The sequence below is a fragment of the Lontra canadensis genome, unplaced genomic scaffold (assembly GCF_010015895.1).
Source record: "Lontra canadensis isolate GAN:19392208 unplaced genomic scaffold, GSC_riverotter_1.0 scaffold64, whole genome shotgun sequence".
Lineage (NCBI taxonomy): Eukaryota > Metazoa > Chordata > Mammalia > Carnivora > Mustelidae > Lontra > Lontra canadensis.
In genome coordinates, this window is record NW_022631058.1 from 11,554,014 (window position 1) to 11,578,056 (window position 24,043).

The 24,043-nt window shown below is 47.2% G+C and overlaps 1 protein-coding gene across 3 annotated transcripts in view; it reads right to left on the bottom strand.

The window, feature by feature from the left end:
- The window catches only part of FBLN5 (fibulin 5), a 73,754-nt gene that overhangs the window by 14,062 nt on the left and 35,649 nt on the right, over positions 1 to 24,043 (bottom strand). For all 3 annotated transcript variants that reach the window (XM_032878653.1, XM_032878652.1, XM_032878651.1), the window contains 3 exons: positions 8,930 to 9,052; positions 5,918 to 6,034; positions 2,016 to 2,135 (listed from right to left, as the gene is read on the bottom strand). In XM_032878653.1, coding sequence (XP_032734544.1) covers positions 2,016 to 2,135; positions 5,918 to 6,034; positions 8,930 to 9,052 — 360 coding nt within the window. The remainder of the gene's footprint in view (positions 1 to 2,015; positions 2,136 to 5,917; positions 6,035 to 8,929; positions 9,053 to 24,043) is intronic.

A 24,043-nucleotide genomic window follows, 5' to 3' on the forward strand; every position in this document is an offset into this window, starting at 1 on the left:
TCTAACTTAATCCTTGCCTCAGCCCTCTGAAGGAAGCACTATTACTAGCTATGCTTTACAGAGGAAAAATTGAGGCTTACAGAGGTTAGGTAACCCAACTAAGTTCACAGATAACGAGTAAGCAGGAAAGCTGGGATTTGAAGCCAGCCAGCCAGCCAGCCAGCCTCCAGATCCTATGACCCATCAACCTGATGCTGTAATGTCTCCCGCAGCAATTATGCTCAGGACTTAAGGGGCTCTGAGTTTGGGGGGCATCCCCTGAGCAGGACTGGCCCCGGGGAGATGGCAGCACCCATCTCCACCCTCCACCCACCTCCCCCTCCTATTAGGGAGGGGCCCTAATAGGCCAGGGGTCACTCTATGTCTTAGAAAAGTGGGCACCATGGCGAACGTGGAGAAGATGGCGATTTCGGGTAAAGTGAGTCAACTGGAAAGCGTTGCCAAACCACCAAAGATGTAAAATCTCTGAAAAGCCAGAAGTCTTTTGCACTCACACCTAGAGAAAGTGAACTAACATGGAACGGCACCTAGGTACACCAGCTTTTTTCTTCTTTATGACCACCCTATTGACTTGGCCAAGGAAAGAGCTAGTATCTGAACCTGGCTCTATCTGGTTCTAGTCACCCTCCTATCCTACCTCTGCAAATGGTCAGTAAACACCCGTGGATGTGCACAGACCTCTGCAGAAACAAACGATCCCATCTCATAATGCTCAACGTTCCCCCTCTTAGTCCCTTGGCCCAGATTTCCCAAGGAGTGCCAAGGGAGGACCTGAAATCTAGGAAGAAAGTAGCTTTTCATGCCTGAAGGTATTTTATTAGCTTCTGGGACTGACATTTAATCCATCTAAACTCTCTACAACGGCCTACTTGGGCCTCCGGCTCTCTGGGCCCCAGGAAGAGGTGCTCAATTGTTCAGAGAACTCTGTCCCCAGAACACCCCCGTTCTCAATGAAGCTACCAGACAAGTCTCATTCATGACCTGGGTCAGTTCCTGTCACAGTGAAACCCAGGATTAAGAAATTTTCCATTCAGCAGGATAAAAAGATTTTCACACTCTAGGGTATGGTTCGCTTATTTTGAAAAACACAGTGAAGCATCATTAATTTGGACCGTGCTAACTCACAACCGCTCAGGATGCCAAAAGTGGATGGAATGGAGTTTCCTTTAATCCAGTATTTACAAAAAAAATAAGGAAAGAAGGGAAAGAAGGAAGAATGGAAGAAAGAATGAGCTGTACATGGCTCTGTGAGGGATTCTATAGGGATTTATAGGAGTAAAATGCCATCCCTGTTCTCAAGAGTTTGTGTTTACAAGTTCCCTGTTACAGGGTTTAATAAGAAAATTATAATAGAGTTCTCAAGAAATTACTGGCAGAGAATCATAGCTTCTCAGTCTTGGAAGGAATTTATAAAAGGCCAACAAAGCCACCATGTTACGTTCTCACAAATTATTAAGAATTAATTCAACGTTCAATCATTCACTCACTGCTTTGAGAACTGTTGATGGTGTGCACGCTACGTGCCAGTCCTGGAGCCAGGAACTGATTATTTGTAGAGATTTTAGAAGTTCACAAAGTATTTTCACTTACCCATATGATCTCACTCATTCAGTACCCCCGCCAACACTGCCCTGTGAGATACGCTATTATACCAAAGTTACTTCCCTCTATAAGTACTGTCAGTGCTGGTCAGGGACAGATAATTCAAACCAACACACAGAATTGGGCAACTCCTTTCCCTCTTCAAGCCCCTGTCAGACCCTAAAGGCAGCTCTGTTGGTTTTTGCATTAGGCGTCAAATGACAAGGGAGGGGACTCTACTCCACCTTTCGGGAAGTGACTCATCTCTGCTTTGTGTGGCTGTGACCCCACCATGCGGGGAAATGTCCCAAACTGGGGATGTCTGGGAAAGCAGAGGAAACACCTGTGAAGGAAGCCCTTGTCCTCCACACCATCCCCCCAACCCTTCCACCCTCTAGGACTGATGGAAGTCTCCAAATGCCAAAGCCCATTACCACTGCAACGAACACCGTCATCCTCAAGTTCATATCCTGGGTCACAGCGGCAGATGAAGGAGCCGTAGGTGTTGACACAGGTTTGCACGCAGGGGTTCTCAGTGGCACACTCATTCACGTCTAGGGAAAGCAAAAGCGCATCATTGACCATTCTCACAACAGAACATCCCCACTGATGAGGCAGAAAATGCACTGGCAACAAAATCTACAGGTACCAGACCAGATTCACGGGCGCCAACGACCTCCACCCAGGACTTCCCAGATCTAGAGCTCAGACCCCAGAGTCCTCCATTCACATGTCCTTCCTTGCTCACAAGTTGGGCAAGGTAGAAACAACACACATCATATCCATGTGGACACAGGTACACACAATACCCTCCTAGTACTGGTCCCCAAGGCTCACCCCACAGAAACTTCCAGGCAACATCTGCTCATTCCCACCATCTCACGCACTGATTACCTCTTCCCTCGCCGCTGCTGGCTTTGAAGTTTCAGGTAAACAACTAAATAACCACGACCATTATAATAATAACTCTCTTCATTATTGCTATGGACTGAATTGTGTCCTTCCCCCAAAATTCCTATGTTGAAGCCCTAACCGCCAACGTGACTGGATTTGGAGATAGGGCCTTTGGGAGGTAATTAAGGTTAAATGAGGTCATACAGGTGGGGCCCTCATGATGGGATTAGTGCCCTTATAAGAATGGACAGCAGAGAGGTTGCTCCCTCTGTCTTACAAGCACACGCTGAGAAGGTGGCCATCTGCAGGCCAGGAAGGGAGCCCTCACAAGCACCCCACCTTGCCAGCATCTTGATCTCGGATTTCTTGCCTCAAGAACTAGGAGAAAATACGTTTCTGTGGTTTAAGGCCCTTAATGTGGTATTTTATCACAGCCACCTGAACTAAGACAATTACTCATAAATATCACCACCCATTATTCCAGAAGGATCTCATAGTTACTGAATCCTTACAAGAACCACTGCCCTGTGTTATAAGTTCAGTGGGTTAAGGAGAGGACCACAAAGGGGCACAGGGAAACTTTTAGATAGTGGAATATTTCATCATCTTGAGTGTGGTGATGGCTACACGGGGGTATCCAGGTGGCAAAGTTTATGAAATAATGTGCCTTTAATAGTGCAGTTTATTGGGGTGCCTGGGTGGCTCAGTGGGTTAAAGCCTCTGCCTTCAGCTCAGGTCATGATCTCAGGGTCCTGGGATTGAGCCCCGCATCGCATCGGGCTCTCTGCTCAGCAGGGAGCCTGCTTCCTCCTCTCTCTCTGCCTGCCTCTCTGCCTACTTGGGATCTCTGTCTGTCAAATCAATAAATAATATTGTACATCAATGATACATTGATAATTTTAAGGCTGTTTGAACGTTGGGAGATGTGCCCAAGTCCCCAAGCTAACAAGAGCACAGTTGGAACTGAAACATGAGTCAGGGGTCTTTCCATAATACCTGTGAATTATTTACTCTGCACAGTTCATCAGGATGAGGGAAGGGGAAGGAAGGAGCCCCTTTCTCCACTGACATTGGCTGACGAATTGTAAGCACACCCTCTCCTGAGCCCCATGTGCCAATGACCAAAGTTTCAGCTGAGAGAATTCCCCTTCAAAGTCCAGGTAAACCTCTTAAGGCTCTGAATAGAGATTTGAGTGTTTTCCAAGTGAAAAGCCTTCCCAAGGAACAGCTTGAGAAGCTTTTCTTAACAGGGAGGGCTAACCCCATGCCCACACACCTCCTGCTGCCTTAGAACTGTGGGGGAGGGGGGCCAGGGGGGAACAGGACTCTGCAGGGAAGGTGCAGCGAGGCACAAATCCCCCCAACAGAGCTTGGAGGCTCTATACCCCAGAAGCCAGGAAACGCCATGGCAGGGGGCCTCTGAGTCAAGTGCAGGCAGGACAGGACGGCACCACTGGGGATTAGGGCTGGTGCCCTTGACTTCCGGTCACATGTTGACCACACGGGGATGAGGGAGCTCCGGTACTGCTGTCTTGCAGCTCTCAGCTATCACTGCAGAGCAACAACTTCTCCCTGGGGCCTCTGCCCCCTGGAATCCATATAGCCCAGGTGCCCTTCTGAATCTAGTGGTTGCAGGCCAAGCCCTGCTCCAACCTGCCCACCAGGAAGGCTGGAGCCTTGGCTCTCTCAGCTCTGCCACCCCCTGGCTGTGTGACTCTGGCCATGTTGCTTAACACCTCTGAGCTTTGATTTCCTCCTCTGCAGAGCCAGGTGACAGCCCTATCTCCTCCGGCTATCGCTCGGGGTTCAGTGAGGTTAACAGATGGGGCAGTGCTTCCAAGAGCACAAAACACCCTTCCTTGCGTGAGGCGTGAGGATTACCAAAGCTCAGTGGAGAATGTAGCCCCTGCTGCACCCACGGACCCGGCTAAGGCAGTCTCTTCGTGGCTGGGTGCCCGTGTCCGGGTGCCCGTGTCTGGGCCTTAGCGTGCTGCTGGACTTGGCACTGCCCCGTGGCTCACTTGCTCCCCGTCACAGGTCTGTCCCCAAGAGGCCTGAAGGACACCGGGGCCTTTGGGCCCTGCTGTGCACAACTATTTCCCGAGAGGTGCTGGAGGCGTCCTGCCAGTCTCTGGGTGGAAGCCTGGGCTGGCATTTCCAACCCCTGGCCTACACCCAGAGAAGCCTGGAGGCAGGCTACGTCACTTCTCCCAGCAAGCAGTAAGGGAGCCAGGGTCCGGCTGCCTGCTCCATGGGGACGGAAGGGCCCCTGTTCTCGTGACTCCCTCAACCCCCAGGCCCGGCCTTCGCTCTCCAAAGAAAATTACCTCTCCTGGCAAGAGGAACGCAGTCGAGACTTCTTGGAACAATTAGCAGAACCAGTTTTGGAGGAAAGACTTACAAAGAATCCAGGATCAGACCCTTTCACTGATGCCTTCCTGTTTACCCAATGATTTAGATCCGATTAAGCTAATGGAAACATAATATCCTCCAACCAGCTGGCTCGCAGCCCGCCCGCCAGACCTCAAATGGTGTGACAAGGAAATGGGCCTTGCAGAACCTGGTGGCTGGCTCCAAACAAAGACCTCATTCTGAGTCTCGGGCGCGTTACCTCCACCCAGGACGGAGCAGCTGCCAGGGCTGGAGGCCTGGGTGGGGGCCGGGGGCGGGCCCGGGGCTGGGCAGGCCTTGCATGAATTCCTTGAGCCTTGAGCCCCCATGCACTTCCCGAGCAGAAGAAACCCTCTGGTGGAGACTGCAGAAGGGATATAGCTTGCTTTACTCACGTATAATTATTTGAAGTGATCATGTAAAACTCAGAAAATGCCTTTGTTTCGGGGCACCGGGGGGCTGGGGCTCAGTCAGTTAGTTGAGCATCCAACTCTTGGTTTTAGCTCAGAGCATGATCTCAGGGTGGTGAGATCAAGCCCCACGTCAGGCTCTGAGTCAGGCTCTACGTTGGGTGTGGAGCCTGCTTGAGATTCTCTCTCTCCTCTCCGTCTGCCCCTCTTCCCTCTGCTCACTCCCTCTCTCAAAAAAGGGGGGGGTGTCTTTATTTCACTCTGCTTTTGTGGGGAATGCTGACCACCCCCCTCAAGCATCAGACACTGAACTCAGGCTACAGGAAATGCGTGAAAATTTCCGATTAGCCCAGAAAGCTGGCAAGGTTATTTATGGAAAGTAGACACACAGAGAGAAGCAAATCCATGAAACCATAAGTCCTAGCTGATGCGTGACTATGGTTCTCCTCTCAGTGGTACTCAGAGCACTTTCTGAGATGTTTCCCATAACCTTCGGTTTGGACTTCAGGTTTCTGTAAGCAGCGGGGATGGGCCCATGGTGACAGGGAGCAGGACGCTATAACCACGTCAACCATCAGACTCCAGAGAAGACAGCATCTAGTGCTTCTCAACAGGTTCAAGGGATCGTTGGCATCGCATACCTTGGCAAGACCTTCCATCCTCGTTGAGGGTAAAACCAGGGTTGCAGGTGCAAGAGTAGGATCCAGGAACATTCGCGCAAAGTTGCTGGCAGTAGCCATAGCGACATTCATCAATGTCTGGAAAGAGAAACGCCAGCAAGGTGAGATATTTCTTCCCAATCACCAGGGCCGTGCCTGGCATCTAGACTGCCCATCACTTTCGGAGCAGGACCAGGAAAGGAAGGGGAACTAAAGAGAAGACAGTACCGACTGAGCATCCGGCATGGGGATACCCCCCAGAGTCTAAGGTTCAATCCACCTACAACCCTTCCTGACCCACGTCAGTCCCGTGAACACCTGCACCTGCCTGGAAAGTTCTAGCAGAAGTGTCTGCTTCAACTGGGACGTGGCGCAGATAGTCTCCAAGATTTTATCCAACTTCAATACTCCATGCTAAGATTTATCCAACATCAAAAATCCATTCTAAGATTCTGTAGAAATGTCACACAGCCCTGGGAAGGGACAAGTTGGCTTAAAGTGTAGGAGGAATCCACAGCCTCGCTCCAACAGGCCCCTTGCCAGCTCCATTAACAATGATCTGTCTAGCGCTCAGGAACAAGGGCAAGTGTAGGTCAGGACAAGCAGGGCAACACGGCAGTCTGGAGACCTATGATCCAGTAACACAAGGATGCCAGAGATCGCCTTGGATCTCCTGCTTGCACCAGAGCAGACATAAAACTCTGGCTCAAATGCCCCCCCCAAGCCACGGCGGGCCTTTCCCGAGCAAGTGTCTCTGTGGCTGAATGAAGAAGCCCTTCAGCAGAGCTGGGCAGTATGCCCTCCCCGCTAACATGTACCCGTCAATGGGGAGCCTGAGGTCATTGGGAAAGCACTTCCCAATACCCCCAAGTTAATGGGCTGATGGGCAAGAGAATTCACTCCTCTGGGACAGGGTGCCTTGAATGAAGCCTAGAGATGGAGACCCCAGACTTCCCCTATATGACTGCCTGTTGTGACCAGTTGATCTCACTGTACCTGTAACTGGTCCTTATCTTATCCCCAACCTCCGCCAGATGTTCCCTCCCCGGTACCCCAGTTCCTTGGAACCAGCACCCAGCCTGGGCTCTGGAGACCGGTTCCGAGTCTGTCTCTGTGCCTGGTTTCTACCACCCACTGTCAGAAAGGACCCCACCTCCACCTTAGCTGGTGTTCAGCCCCCTCAGAGTCTGTGCCCTGCCCCTATGAGTCTGTCTTCTCTCTGAGCAGCAGCTCCTTCTAACCCGGCCCATCCCACTGCCCACTGAGCGTTCTGCAGTTCCCTCTGGGAAAGCACAGTGGCTTGTGCGGTTGCTGATCCTGACCTTTCCCAGGGTGCCGCTGGGCCCGTCACTGAGGCCAGGGAGGCAGCGCTGGGAGTGGGGGTGGGAGGGCCTCCTCCACCTAGGGGGGTGCTTGAGGAAAAGGCAGCCCCCCGCCCCTCATTTTTCTGCAAAAGCAATGCCTCCCAAGGTGTACCAAAGGGGTGGGAGATGGTGATGGGATTTGTGCTTTGAAAGGGAAAGAAGAGTTTGAGTTCAGCCATAATTAGGAAAGGTCTCCACTTTGGGTGTGAAGTGGGAGCGGGCTGAGCGTGTGGCACCAGGTCAGGCCTCCAGGAGGATCCCTCCCAAAGCGTCAAGCCCTGTGGTAGAGACCAGCACTCCCAAGGACAGAAATGTCCCCGTTGCTGGCCCCCCTCAGATCACGGGAAGTATTGCCCAGCCCCAAAGTCTCTACAATGGAGCCTGTGTCCCTCTCACCTGATCCTCTCTAGCGCCCCCTGGTGGTGGGAAAAACCTGGACTGACCGAGAGGAGCCAGATTTTAGACCCCACTCACTCTTTGTTCAAAATGTTCCCCTCTTTGAGTCTCAGTTTCCAACTCTATAAAAGTTGGATGACATAATATCTAACATCCCTTCCAGCTCTGAGAGCCGACATATTAAGTTGCCGTACAAATAACTCACTCACACTGATCTGCTTATGTTCAAATCAGTGGCATCAAATTTTCCACAATAGCTGAGGTTCATTAAAATGCACAGCGACCATCGTATTCACAAATGTCCCCATGTGCAGCCAGCTCCCCGGTGCACGCCTGGAAAGGAGAACCAAGCCAAGTCTAGTCTGGCTTATCAGGCCCTAAAGATGCTTCAGACAGGGCTCTAGAGCGGACTGGCACTCAAGTCTTAATCAAGGGAGTCTTAGAAAAAAGAACGTTTTTTCCTTTTTCTTTTTCTTTCTTTCCTTTTTTTTTTTTGTTTCCATGATGTTGTTTGGATTTGTTTCTCCGCTCCTCCAGGACTGATTTTCGGGCACGAGAACAGGGTCTTAGAGAACTTGAACTGGTAAGGCTTTTCCAAGAAAACACAGCATAGAAATCACACCCTAGAAATAGAATTCAAGTGACAGCTAGAGATTGCTATGAATTCATTTACTTGGCGAAACCAAAACCAGAGGGGAAGAAAGGCAAATAACCCTCCAGTAAAAATAAACAGAGAGATCATATAGCGAATGCCAATTGCAAGGGTGAAATTCTCAATTGGTGATGACTGACTCCTTTGGAATAAAAAGACCACAGCTAGTGGGGTGGGTAATGGGAGGAGGCGTTAGAATCTACTGACCCACAGATGAGACTTGGGACATTTCTGTGACTAAGAAAGTGGTCCCTTTTCTTAACATGATTTCTCACCAAGACGGAATAATCCTCACCTCTATCACTTTCCGCCTTGGATATAAACTTCCTGGAGGCAGGAAGTAGGTCTAGGTGAAATCAAATACAAACCCTTAAAACTTATATTCAAACACTCTAACCAGGACATGGACGGTGATGGTCTAGATTGATTTAAAGGAACAGTGCAGGCTCCATTGCCTTCCACATCTCTCCCCCGACAAAGAAAAGCCCAATGCCCTAAAGCCACCCCATTATGCCCCAATTTCACAATACCCCTGGCAACCATGAACTTCCAAGTGTCTCTGCGAGCCCAGCAAGCTGTTACCTAAGCACTGGCCTTCCAGAAGCCAGTAGCCATCGGTGCAGGAGCAGGTATACCCTCCTTCTGTGTTGATGCAAATCTGGGTCGGGTTGCACTGGTGAGAATCCGTTCCACACTCGTCCACATCTGTAACACAGACATAGTCCAGAGACTGTCACCTGTATTAATCCAGAGCCCTGGAGCCACCAAGGGTGCCAGCTTCTTGCTTGTCCTGGGAAGGAGGTGATAATGTCTCCAGGCTACATCAAAGGAGACGGACGCATCTCCCTGATGGATACCCCTAGGAGACACTGACCTTTTTGGAGACCTGGTCTGCTCCCCCAGAAATCCACAAAAGAAAATCCACAAAAGAAGAGAACACACATCCTGGGGGAGTCTACTGACATCCCATCCCACCACTTTCTAAAAGCAGGTCACCTTGATAATAACCAGGACTTGATTTAGAAACACGTTTTGTCTTTGGCGTATTCATGCACGTGTTAAACTGGGGTCTATTGCGTACCTGTCAAAGAAACACCTCTGAGAACATAACACAAGAAAAATAAACATCTCCTGCCAAAGGGAGCTAGGAGTGAAGCCGCTTGATTGTAGCCATCCATGAGAACCCTTCAGTCTGGGGTGCCTGCACCTTCCCGAAGCTCCACGGAGCCCTGCAGCATTCTCCCTACTCCACCCTAGAGCTCCTGGGACTGATCTCTTCCTGCCCTCTGCTCAGCACTGGGGCTCTCGGCATGGCTGCCTGCGCATGGCTGGCTGTCTGGCAGTGTGCAGCTTCCTGTGTCCAAGTCAACCCCCTCCCCCTAATCAAGATCTTCGGAGCATAGAGACCAAGCTATACGCGTGGCCACATTCGCCAAGACGTCTGGTATGCACCCTCAGCACTCAGAACTGTTCCAACGGAAGCAAATTCTTCTGCCCTTTCTCCCCATGCTGCATCCTATAACAACCTCCCAATACCACACCCTCACTTCCACCTGGAGGAGGGGACTTTCCCTAAACATTCATCTATTAATTCGCCGCATGGAATCCATCAAACATCCCGGATCCCATGCCAGTGCCTCTCCTCGTCAGCCTCCCCTTCCTGTCCGTACCTTAGAAGAGCACCTGCCTTTTGCTCCTCTCACTCCTGCACTGGGGGCTCCCTTAGCTACATCTTCCTCCTGCCTCCTCCAAAGGACCACACGCAACTGGAAATAACACTGAAAGCTCCTCACCCAGCACGTGGAGCGTGCATGCGCGGTACACACAGGTCACGTGTATAAGCCGCGGGCTTACGTACCTGCAAATGTAGTCTGCGTGTCATGTGTGTATGTGGTCTGCACGTATTGTGTGCACAGGTCGTGTGTATTTAGGACACGGCACAGATGTCACCATATTTATTCTCACAAACCCTGTGAAGGGGACTCATAACCTCCATCTTACAGATGGGAGAACTGTGCTGATAGCGTGAATAGTACCGAGCCAAGAGCTGAGCCCAGACCTCCCTGCCCACCTGACGCCATGCCCCTCTGTGCAGGAATGGCAGAGGTCACATCACCAAGGCAGGTTCAGGTGATACCACCATGGTCACCAACCCCATGAACATGTCTATACCGACGATACCCATCCATCCACAGCCCACCCCAAATGATCAGATGTCTGGGCATCTCGGGAAACCAGCCTTCAGGCCTCTAACATGCAGCTTCCAAGAACCTGGCTCCCAGGTGGTGCAGCCTTCGATCTACCCTGACACGCTGACGATGTGCAGTCTTTGTGGCAGAAATCCAGCCTGTTCTTGGCTGCAAGAGCTCCTGCCCCTGCCCTTGGCCTCCCTTCCACCCTCAGTGCTGCCCACCCAGCAAAGCCTCCCAGGGGAACCAGTGAATAATGCTTGGCCACCAGCCACTCATGCTCCAATCCCTATCGAAGACTAGGATAATAAATACTGCCACTATCGGCCAGGGCATGGTTACATTTTTCCGGCCGGGAGTGATGGATGGCAACTATACCCTGGGAACAACAGCGCCTTTGGAATGTGCACACTTTTTCCTGCCTTGAGGGGATTAAAGGGTGAGAGAGACCCCAGGGGAGAAGAGCCATTAGACTTCGTGATAGCAAGTTCCCAAGACTCTTGTGTTTGTATAACTTTTGACATACACAATGGGCTGGAGGACTCCTGCGGGGAGAAACCAACCCGAGCCAGTGGACCAGACGGGGCTCCCAGGGGTGTGCGGGGCCCGAGAGGGCACAGGCGTGCGTGCACACACATGGGCATGTGCAAAACAGCCAAGCCTAGAAACTACATCTGGAAAGTGCAGTTTTTAAAGGACTCCACCACCTTTACTGAATTAAAGAATTAACTTGATCCAACGGCATTTCTGTCGACAAATGGATTGTCATGATACACATATTTTTTTGAGAACCCTGTGAGTCCCTGGAGTTTTGCCGAGGTTGTGTCTCACCTTTATATCCTGAAAACATCCCTGGTGGGACTCTGTGTCCATAGCAAATGTTCAACAGTTTTTTATTGAATGAATGAAGGAACCCATGACCATCAGACATGAATGCTTTCAAGGCCCCCAGACAGGTTTCCCGAGCCCACGTGCTGGCAAAACCGTTTTGGTGTGTGGACTTTAAAAGCAACCCATGACCAACCCCCCTGAAAACCACCATGAGCTTACAAACCTGGTGGAGCAGAAGCTAGAATGTTCTTCTCACCCTGGGGTTCCACCAGGGCTGGAAGACTCATCACACCTCCCAGCTCCCAGCTGAACTGCTTACATTAACTACATTTGACTTAAATAACAGAAAGAAAAATACATTGAACCACTCCAAGGACATTCTTTGGCAAAGGGTCCTTTTCTGCATCAGTGGAAAAGTACAAGTTACAGCAACCTGAGTAAGTGTCATTATCCTCGTGTGTAAACCGCCTCTGCTATTTCCTTTCCCACTGATACTTAGGAAGAGTCTCCCAAGAAAGAATGCTCGGTTCATTCAGTCATTTATTTATGGCTTCATTCATCCTTTAGGTTCTACTGTGGCCGTGTGTGTGTGTGTGTGTGTGTGTGTGTGTGTGTATCCTCCCAAACTTCCAGGCCACTTGGGAGAGCTGGCCTCCAGCAGAGCCCTCCAGTCCTGTCACTCCCAGACTGAGGATCTCCTTAGAGTCCTCTATCCCCTCCCTGTCTCGCTCCTGGGAGCTGTTGCCTTGGTCAGGTGCCCTGGCCAGCTGCCCTGGCACCCAGACGATTCCACTAGGGCATCCGTGGCTCGTCTCTCACCAGGTGGGGCAACATTCGTCCACTCCACGTGGCCAGTGCCCCTGGCAACTGGAGAAGAAAGCTCGCTCCCATCTCTAGAAACTGCTGGCAGATGGAAGCCCAGGCCTGCACCTGTCCAGGCAGAGACTGTCCTCTGCGCTGAGTGGCACAGCCCTGCTGACCTTTGCGGCTTGGTCTGAGCCGTCACCTCTTCTGTTAGACGTCCCCAAAGTGGTCCTCGATGGAAACATTCTCAATCTGAAACAACTGCTCGCTCCAGGAAGTCATCAAGATCAATCATGTCCCTGCCATCCTCTCAGGAGGCCACTGGCCAGACTGGGCTTCCCAGGCCGCAGGACAGCAGCCCACGTATTAGGGATACTCGATTAGGATTTCATACCAATGGCTCTTTCTCACATGCCCAGCCAGACCCAAGCTTCATGTGGGCAGGAGCACTCAGACGGTGTGAATGAAGGATGTCCATCAAGTTCAGCTGGGATCTCTCAGGGGCAGCAGATAGAGGAGGTGGGCTCACGACATGAGAAGGCAACTTCCCAACAACCCAACAAACACAACAACAACACAACAAACGGACCCTTTCAGGCTGACTCGAGAGACACCTTGGGGAGGGACCACAATCTTTGTGCTGGCTCACAGGTTCTCCTATAAAGATCTCTATCAGCGGGCACCTGGGTGGCTCAGTCGGTTAAGTGGCTACCTTCAGCTCAGGTCATGATCCCAGGGTCCTGGGATCGAGTCCTGCACTGGGCTCCCTGCTCAGCAGGAAGCCTGCTTCTCCCTCTCCTTCTGCCTGCTGTTCTGCCTACTTGTGCTCTCTATCTCTCTGTCAAATAAATAAATAAAATCTTTTAAAAGATCTCTATTGGAAAACATAACAGACCAAAAGTACTGCCATAAATAGGCATAAATCAGTTTGAATATAAATAATATGCATATGTATGCCAGCTCTTTATCATATCTGAATTTACATATCACACCCAAAGATGGATTTACACATCCACATTTATTTCTGAAAGTTAAAGGGAAAATACTTAAATGGTTTTCATAGCACATGTTCCAGCTGAAATTAAAGGCTCTTTAAAAGCTGTAAAACAAAGAAAAACAAAAACCAATGATCTGTCCATGCCCATGGGAAGAACATTGCCTAAGCCCTTCTGCCTGCACCAAAGCCTAAGAGGAAAAAAGACCAAAGGGTTAAGACCTCCCCAGAAAGGGTTAGTGGGTAAAATGAATGAATGAATGAATGAATGAATGAATGAATGAATGAATAAATAAATAAATAAATAACTTTGGGGGCAAGAAGAGCTGGGTGTGAATCCAGGCTCCTGTATTTGGTAACTAAGTATTACTGAGCAAGTTCATTAAGGCTCCTGGACCCTCTCCGGGTGTTCAGCTAAAGAGAGCTACTAAATAGAGTTCCTAAGTTAATGTGTACACAGGTCCTCTAGCAGCCACCTGGCACACCATAGGTGTCCCGGAAATTTTAGTTCCCTACCCCAAGTGAGGTGCTATTTTTAACAGCTGTGAGAAGTAGGGGAACCATGGCCTCTGCCCCTGCTGGCTTTGTTCTGGGATTCACCAAAGACACCCAGAAGACACCACCGGGGCTCAGGGGGCTGTAAGCACGGTTAGCTCTTACGGAGCCAGAGCCGGGAACTTCTCCCCTGGGAGTGGTAGACACGTGGCAAGAGATGGCAACAAGTCTCAGTTTCCGCCTCTTCACTTTGGCGTTCATGGGTCCATCTACGATTCTATAACTGCAGACGTCTGGCGACCTAGGAGTAGGTGTGTCTGACCGAATTCCAGAGCCAAATACAATCAACCTTGACCCCACCTATGACTCTTCCCTCTTTCTGTGTCTTCTGCTCTCCAGCACTGTGAGCAAACAAGGGGTCATCCTCGTGTACCCATGTGCACAAGCTCAGAGGAATGTCTCTGTTCTTGTGCGAGAATGGCCATCAGCCAAAGGGAAACATTCTCACTGGGTGACACTGGGGGAAAACGTTCAAAAGTATTTGGAAGGCGACACCTTTTCAAAGGCCTTTTTTGGAAATGGCAAAATCATTTCTTTGGTAGTAAATTTTTACCCAGTGAAACAACATGTTTTCCCAGCCCATTTTTGTTCCTTCCTTGCTCAAGCTAATGGGGCTTGATAAGAAAGAAGAAAGTAACAATGGCACATTCCTATGCCTCCAACTGAAGCCAGTTTCAGGCCTGCTGCTGGGCTGAGTCAGTGCCATTTTTCAGTGAGACAAGCCCAGCCAAGGCTGGAAGTTACACAGGACCTACTTCCCAAACACCTGCTTAATTAAAGACCTCAGCGTTTGAGAACTCGCTTGTTGAAATCCCAGGACATCTGCACTCCATGTGTCTGGTGGGTCCTGGGCAATAGAAGCCAGATCTTTCTGTGTTTACAACGCTTTTCTCAATGCTTGATATTAAGCTTAGAATACAAAGTTTGTTCATACTGCATCTCTAATTAGGCAACAAACATGTGGTCCATTTTTCCAAACAACAACAACAAGAAAAATCCTTTCCTCTTGGATGAAACCAGCTGGAATGCAGGTTTCCACCTCTCTGTGGGTTCTATTTTTCTATCCGTAAAGTGAGAGTTTGGAGGAGAGTTCTAGAAGGCCCCTTCTAGCTATGACCTCCTACAGAAACAAACTATGCAACTAATGGAGATCACATTGTTTGGTCTTGGGTAATTATTTTCATCAGAGTGCTTGGTAAACATCAGCTGACTTTAGCTGCTTTCAAAATGGGCAGAGAATTGGCCAAGCCCATTCAACTTCTGCCAATGTATGAACGGTCACTGCAGTTGTCGGGGGTGGGGGCAAGGAAGGGATGGCACATATCTTCCTTCTTGAGTGTCAGGCATCAAACTGTTCCAATAGCAAGGAGCCAAAGCTGCTCATGGCCAGTCTAGATATGGTATTTTGTTTTTTTGAAGGGCACAAAGCATTCGTTATTACCATGATTGTAAACCAAGCAAATGTGGAGCTCAAACTAGATTTCCATTTACTGAGATTTGTGCCATTTGTCCACCAACAGAGAAGGATTTTTGAACCTATACAAGCCAGTGGTTCCCAAACCTAGCTACCCAAGAGAATTGCCTGACTCAATCAGAATGTCTGGGGTTGAGGCTTGGAAAGCTGTTTAAAGTTAGCTGCATGATTCCAGCGTAAAACCGTATCTGGAACTCGCTGGGCCAGACCAATATTTCTCACACTTAAATGTGCATATGCATCAGTGGGGAACTCGCGGAGGTCCAGGGTCCAGTTTGGTAGATTCTGCACTGCTGACAAGCTCCTGTGACCCAGGGGCCACACTCTGCGTGGCAAGGGGCTAGATTATCGTGGTATTTGGTTCTGTATCCATGCAACCTGCTCAGAGTTTCAGAGGCCGTTCAAGGGAGACCAGGAGAGAACTGAAATTCAAATATCAAGCCAAAGATTCCTAACTGGATATTCCTCTATGATCCAACCCACAGGTTACTGTGTACTATTAGGATTTTTAGAGTCTTCTTAAACAAGTTTGCAGCTTAGTCTGCACCAGACGGAAGGCTCTCGTGGTGTATAGCAACAGCCTCGGGTGAGAGCATTGTGTGCCTTCAGAAGCTCTCCCCCACTTTAGTTGATTTCTACGAGTAAACTCAGTTCCCCAGACATTAACGAAGCTCTTAGAAATACTGCTCCAAAGGGATGACCAAAAGTGCAGAAGATTCCAGTTAGAAGAAAGGACAGTGTCTTTCCTCTGATGCAGATGATCCCTTTTCCCCAAGCATGGCCTAGTAATCCTACAGCCCTTGAATCTTAAAATCTTCCCTGCATCTGCCCCATAGTCTCCTCTCCCTTGTCCCCTCTGAGCTTATTCCTGTCCCACATTCTGACTTCCTTGTCACCCTCAGTGCCACAGTTCTGTGATCTCCTTGTCCCTGATCGTCTTCCAATGCCATGGTTAAGGGCTTCACTGTTTCCTAGTAGCCCGGGCTAGAAATCTTGTGCATTCTTCAGTCCTTTCCCCAATTCCTTATTCTCACACAGTTCTGGAAATCTTGCAAATTCCCCCTCTTTATTGTATCTCCCCCAGAGACTCCAAGGCTTCACAGTCTTTTCTCCAAATGATTGAAATAACCTTGTTACTAGTCTGCCAGCCGCCAGTCTCTCCCCCTGACAGCAAACCAAACACAACTTCCAGAACCATCCAAGACATAAAAATGATCATGTGGCTCTCCTTTGCCAAATATTACAGCCCCCTCCTTAGAAATGTCATAGCTTTCTTTTGGCACCTCAGCAACCTAGCACATCAAACCTACCTTCCTACTCAAACATGTGCTAAGCACATCTAGTTTTATAGCCCTTCATACTGGAATGACATCATTGGCTGCGGATGGCCCATCTCCCTCCCCCAAACTGAGAGTTTCTTGCAAGCCAGAAATGAGTCTTATTCACATCTGTATCTTAAGCTCCTAACACAGTGCCTGGCATGATGGAGAGAGTATGGAAATAACTTATATTTGAATGAAGCTCCTTCATTCTTGGAATTTTCTGAAAGCAATAGGGTACGTGTGTCAGGCCACAGGGCATCGGAGGAAACCAGTTCAATCATCCATTCCTTTTGAGGCCTGTATCTCTTTCCCATGGGTTCAAGGCTATCTGGCAGACAGCTCCAACTCCAGTAGCGTCTCAAGCCTCAGCCTGTCATGCCTGGGGCTTTATTCCCATCCCAGCCTTTGCCCAGGGTTGATTCAAGAGTGTCTTCAACCTCCAAAGGCTTTGATGCAAGATGTGCTTGGCCTGATGGAATAAGGTGTATTTCCTCTCTTGTCCTAGATTGCTGAATGTCCAGTCAAGGACAAAGTGTATTTTCAATAGTCACTAGAAGGAGGAACACCAGAGGAGGGAAAAGCTACACCTTCGTTCTGGCCTGAAAATGGGCTCCAATGGGACCTCTGAGGGTACAACTAGGAAATCCAATCCATTTTTCAGGCTCAGGACAAAACCCTCAGCCTGGTGCTGCCTGAGAGAATGCCCAGGTGTGCAAACTCACCCCAGGGAATCAGCCTTTCGTCAGCAACACACTCCCAGCCAGGTCACTCCCAGAACCTGATAACAAAATCTGCATGTGTTTTGTTCCCCACACCTGAGCTCAAAAACCCTGCCACCACTTCTGACTCCATCACTAACTAACCAGGGTGCCACTGTGCGTGTCACTGACCTTCTGCATTTGCTTTCTTATCTGTGAAACTGGGCCACTACACCTGTGCACCTAGTGCTTGCCAGCCAGTGGGGAAGACTGCCATGGAAGAGAAACAAATGTGTGAAGGGCGTTGCAGAGAGCTATGAGAACAAAGGACTGGGAATGTCCCAAATCTGGGAGGGCAGGGCAGGTCTTGACATTGAACAATGATGTAGAGGAATTATTCCTTCACATACACCTAGTCTGGAACCCTAGAACAAGGGAGAAAAGTGACAGATGGCTTTTTCAACATAACAAGCTATAAGCGATTCACCAGCAGTTGATTAAGAACCTAGATATTTCATCCTGAGAGCAACCTACTATGTCTCCTCTCCTACCCCCAACCTGTTCCCATCTCTAGCAGACAACCCCAGCACACCAGAGGACAACTGTCAAGGCTATAACCCAAGAAGAAGTGAAACCTCAAGACATAGGAGGAAGAGGAGAGAAGAATGTAGAGACCAAAGGAGTTGGGGACAGGACACTAGGGATGTTGTCTCTTGGCGGAAGGGGGGCCACATGTCCTGAGAGCCTAGAAGTGAAGGCCCCACCCCAAACAGCCCAGGGCTGAAATTGCCACACCTGCTCTCCACTGCCCTTTGGCCTTGGTAAGAGTTGGATTCTATCACTTGAGCCTAAAACAAATATTTGAACGAATTCAACACTTTTCCAAATTGCGTGTTTACCCAGTCCACAGAATAGAGGCTGTCCTCTTATATCCACCCTTCTGCAGTCCCTAGCAAATCCCCGGATTTCTCTAGTGTGGAAGGCAGGGAGAAGAAGGAGCTACACGTGGGGCCAACCAACAGACTGACCTGCCAGACTACTCTGGCACCCCCCCCCAGTAAAGAGCAAAGTGCCCAAGTCACAGTGGCAATAAAAAGCTAAACAGGATTCATGCATGCCACATCTATTCACCATGAACCCATCCTGCTGTAGGTACTAGGGATTCAAAGATAAATGACACCTGGGTCATGTCTGTTTATAGTGTGGTAGGATCCAGATAAGGGACCAGATAATTCTAATTACGTATGGTAAGTGTCATGCTAGAACAAAGAATGGGGTCACCTCTAAGAGGAACAGGCTCCCTGGGGCTGAAGATACTTGGGTGGATCTAGACAGATGATGTGGCAGAGACTGCCACAATTGGATACTGTCCTCCAATATCCATTCTTCCAAGTAAAGACTGTATATTTTTCAGCTTCCCTTATCGGGAAGTGGGACTATGTGACTAAAGTTTGGCCAACAAAACATCAATAAAAATAATGTATCCCAACATCTGAGTCATACTTTAAATAATGAGTGTGTGGTCCCCTTGTCACTTCTCTCCTCCCTCTGGCTGGAATGTAGGTGTGATGGTAAGAGCCAGACCAGCCATCTTGGATCCAGAAATAAGACGGAGCCACATGCTGAGTTTGGCCAAGCCACTCTACCAGCCCTGAACTACCTGCCTCTGGACTGTACTATAAGGGAAGATTTAAATTCTCTCTTATCTAAACTAGTGTGTGGAAGGTCTTATTGCTATAGCAGCTTAGCTTGTACCCTAATACAAATGAAGAGGAGTTAGTCAGAAGAAGGTGGGCTCCCTGTGGCCTTGCCCTCCTAAACTTGAAGCGTGGATCCACACTGGCCCAGAGTTCCTCTGCAAGCCTTCCTAGATAAACCCAAAGGAACTATTAAAGGGGAAACAAACAAAGTCCAAAGTTAGTAGGAGGAAAGAAATAATGAAGATCAGAGCAGAAAGAAATGGAGGCTAAAAAAAAAAAATTGAAAATATCAATAAACTAAAGCTTGATTCTTGGAAAAGATAAACAAAAGTGACAAACCTTTAGCTAGACTCACTAAGAAAAGAGAGGGGACTCAAATAAATAAAATCAGAAAAGAAAGAGGGGGAAGTTATAACTGATACCAAAGAAATACAAAAGGTCATAAGAGACTACTATGAAAAAGTATACATCAACAAGTTGGACAACCTAGAAGAAATGGATAAATTCCTAGCAATATGAAATCTTCCAGGACTGAATCATGAAGAAATAGAAAATCTGGATAGACTGAAATTAACAAGGAGATTGAGTCAGTAATCTAAAACCTCCTGACAAACAAAAGTCCAAGACCAGATGACTTCACTGGTAAATTCTACCAAACATTCAAAGAAGATTTAATACCAACCCTTCTCTAACTCTTCCAAAAAACTGAAGAGGAGGGAACACTTCCAAAGTCATTTTATGAGGTCAGCATTAACCTGATACCAAACCCAGACAAGAACACCGCACAAAAAGATTACAGGCCAATATCCCTGATGAACATACATGCAAAAATCCCAACAAAATATTAACAAATTGAATTCAACAATACATTAGAAGATCATAGCCCATGATCACATGGGATTTATTCCAGGGGTGCAAAGGTGTTCCAACATTTGCAGATTAATCAATCAACATTATTAATGTGACATACCACGTTAACAAAATGAAGAACAAAAGTCATATGGCCATAAAATTCAACATTCATTATGATAAAAACTCTCAACAAAGCAGGTATAGAAGGAATGTAACATAATAAACATAGTAAGTAAAAGCCATATATGATAAACCCACATAAAACACATCACATCCAATGGTAAAAATCTGAATGTTTTTCCTCTGAGATCAGGAATAAGAAAAGGATGCACTCTCACCACTTTTATTCAACAGAGTATTGGAAGTCCTAGCCAAAGCAATTAGGCAAGAAAAAGAAATAAAATGCACCCAAATGGCAAAAGATAAAGTAAAATTGTCACTACTTGGAGACATGGTTTTATATATAGAAAACCTCAAAGGGGCGCCTGGGTGGCTCAGTGGGTTAAGCCTCTGCCTTCAGCTCAGGTCATGATCCCAGGGTCCTGGGATCGAGCCCCGCATTGGGCTCTCTGCTCCACAGGGAGCCTGCCTCCACCTCTCTCTCTGCCTGCCTCTCTGCCTACTTGTGATCTCTGTCTGTCAAATAAATAAATAAAATCTTTAAAAGAAAAAAAAGAAAAGAAAAAGAAAACCTCAAAGACTTCACCAAAAAATGGTTAGAACTAATAAACAGGGATGCCTGAGTGGCTCAGTCAGTTGGACATCCAACTCTTGATTCCACCTCAGGTCATGATCTGGGGAGTATGGGATCAAGCCCCACAATGGATTCCACACCCAGCATGGAGTCTGCTTGAGATTCTCTCTCTTCCTCTCCCGCTCCCTCTCCCCCACCTCATGTTCTCCATAAATACATACAAACATACATAAAATTTTTCTTAAAAAAAGAATAAACAAATTCAGTAAATTTGCAGAATGCATTATCAATATACAAAAATCTGTTGCATTTTTATACACTAACAATAAACTAGCTGAACAGGAAATTAAGAAAACAATCCCACTTTCAATTTCATCAAAAAGAATAAAATAATGGGGAATAAATTTAACCAAGGAGGTAAAAGACCTGTACCCTGAAAACTACAAGACACTAATGAAAGAGACTGAAGAAGGTACAAATAACTGGAAAGATATTCTATTTCATTGATTGGAAGAATTAATATAGTTCAAATTTCCATATCACCCAAAGCAATCTATAGGTTCATTATAATCCCAATCAAAACCCTGACTGCACTTTTCACAGAAATAGAACAAACAATCCTAAAATTTGTGTGGAACCCCAAAGGATTCTGAATAACCAAAGCAATTTTGAGAAAGAAGAACAAAGCTAGAGGCATCACATCCCTGGTTTAAAACTATATTACAAAGTTAGAGTAATCAAAATGATGTGGTGTTGGGATAAAAAGAAACATATAGATCAGCAGAACAGAACATACACTCCAGAAATAAACCCATGCATATATGATCAATTAATTTATGACAAAGGAGGCAAAGTATAGAATGGGGAAATGACAGTCTCTTCAATAAATAGTACTGGAAAAACTAGACAGCCACATGCAAAAAAAAAAAAAGAAAGAAAGAAAGAAAGAAGGAAAGAAAGAAACTGGACCACGATGTTATGCCATACACAAAAATTAACTCAAAATGAGTTAAAAATTGAAAACTTGAATATAAGATGAGAAACTACAAAACGTCTGCAAGAAAATATAGATGGTAAGCTTCTTGACATTGCTCTGGGTATTATTTTTTGGGGATCTGATTCTAAAGACAATGACAACAAGAGCAAGCATAAACAAGTTATATTAAACAAAAAAGTTACTGCACACCGCAAGGGAAACCATCAACAAAATTTTTTAAAAATTAACAAAAAAAAACCCAGTCTACTGGATAGGAGCAGATATTTGCAAATCATATCTCCAACAAGGAGTTAATATCTAAAATACACAAAGAGCTCATACAACTCAATAACAAAAATAAATAAGCAAATAATCTGGTTTTTAAACTGGGCAGAGGATCTGAAAGACATTTCTCCAAAGAAGACGGACAGATGGCCAATAGGCACGTGAAAAGATGTTCCGTATCACTCATTGTTAGGGAAATTCAAATCAAAACCACAATAAGATATCATCTCACACCTGTCAGAAGAGTTATTATTAAAAAGACAAGAAATAACAAGTGTTGGTGAGGATGTGGAGAATAGGGACCCTGATGCCCTGCTTGGGGGGAATGTAAATTGGTGCAGTCACTGTGGAAAACATTATGGAGGTTCCTCAAAAAAAAATTAAAAATAGAACTGACATATGATCCATGTCTCCTTCTGGGTATTTGGCCAAAGAAAGTGGAAACACTAATTTGAAAGGATGTTTGCAACACCCTGTCCATGGCATCATTATTTACAATAGCCGAGATAGGGAAACAACCCAGTATCCATCAACGAATGAATGGATAAAGAAGTTACAGTAGGGGTTCTGTTCAGTGTCTGACTCCTGGTTTCAGCTTGGGTCATGATCTCAGTGTCCTGAGATTGAACCCTGCCTCGGGCTCCCCACTCAGCAGGGAGTCTGCTTGGGATTCTTTCCATCTGCCCTTCCTCCTGCTCACACACATGCTGTCTCTCTCTCTCTCTCTCTCTCTCAAATGAGTAAATACGTCTCTTAAAAAAAAAAAAAGAAGTTATGGTATATGTGCACACAAACTGGAATACTATTCAATCATGAGGAAAGATACAATCTTGCCATTTGTGACAATATGGTTGGACTCTGAGGATATTACGCTAAGTGAATAAAGTCAGACAGAGCAAGGCAAATATGAGGGGTGCCTGGGTGGCTCAGTCATTAAATGTCTGCCTTTGGCTCAGGTCATGATCTCAGGGTCCTGGGATCAAGCCCCGCATTGGGATCTCTTCTCAAGGGAAGGCTGCTTCCCCCTCTCTCTCTGCCTGCCTCTCTGCCTACTTGTGATCTCTGTCAAATAAGTAAATAAAAATTTTAAAATAATAAGAAGTCAGGGATGTAGGCAATGTGACTGTAGTCAATAATACTGCATTATACACTATGTAACCTTACATGGTGACAGAGTGTAACTAGATTAATTGTGATCATTTCACAGTGTCCCCAGATATTGAATCATTATGTTGTACACCTGAAACAAAAGTCAGAGAGGAACAGCATGTACAAAGGCACAGAGGCATGTGAGGTACAGCACATTCAGAAAGCCATGAGCCGTTACCGTGAGCGGACAGACACGGGTGAGCACAGTGAGTGCAGTGGGGAAGGGGAGAGGAGTCCATTTGTAAAAGGGTCACATGCCAGCCTAAGGATGCTGGAGGAGGAAGAAATGGGAGCAGAAAGAACTGGAAACGGGAAAAGAAAAGAAAAAAAAAATGAAAAGACAATGAGGAGGAAAAAAAAACACAGTCATCCTCTTCCACGTGTGGGTGCTTATATTGGTTCTCAGTGGACTCCCCCAAAAGCCCCAGCCCTTTGCAAGTCTGTAGAACCCAGCATTAAGTTTTATGTTTTGATGAGCTCTCTGAGTTTGCTTCAATCAGAACCATTTGACTTCCGTATATTTTTTAAAAACCACAATAGGCTGAGCCCGAAAAAATGTGGTCCTTGATTCTAAATGATTGAGTCAAGAGTCTGTTTGTAGGAGTCTGCCGAGCTGGGTTCATAATTAATGCTTTTTTTAAAAAAATGAGAGTTAGTAGCAGTCGAGAAGGAAATTCTCATAAAGAACAATAAAAACAATGGCCCCAGGTAACTCCCAGGTTCCGCCACAAGTCTCTGAGCCCCTCTGCCCCAGACTTGCTTAAAGTTGCGGTTTGCAATCACTTCCACCTCTGCACCTCCCACTCTCTCTCTAACTCACTCCCATCAGACTTTCAGCTGTTTACTCCTACGAGAGCCTCTCTCCAAGGTCACCACTGACTTCCACAATGTCAAATCCAATGGTTTAGTCTTTATCCTTCCTACTTCTCTGTATTCTTTGACACGGTCAACCTGCCCCTTCTTCTTTAAGATTTTCTTCTTTAGAATTCCATGATCCTACCTTCTCCTGGTTTGGGAACTTTCCTAAGGTTATCCTGGTGGTCAGTACGGATGGGGCAGAACACAATGCAAGCCTTCCTTTAGAGCCCCATCTGGTGCCCACCGTCACACCTTAGCTGACCCGCAGCCTTGCACAGACAAAACAAGTCAATAAGTATTTGCTGAACTAAACAA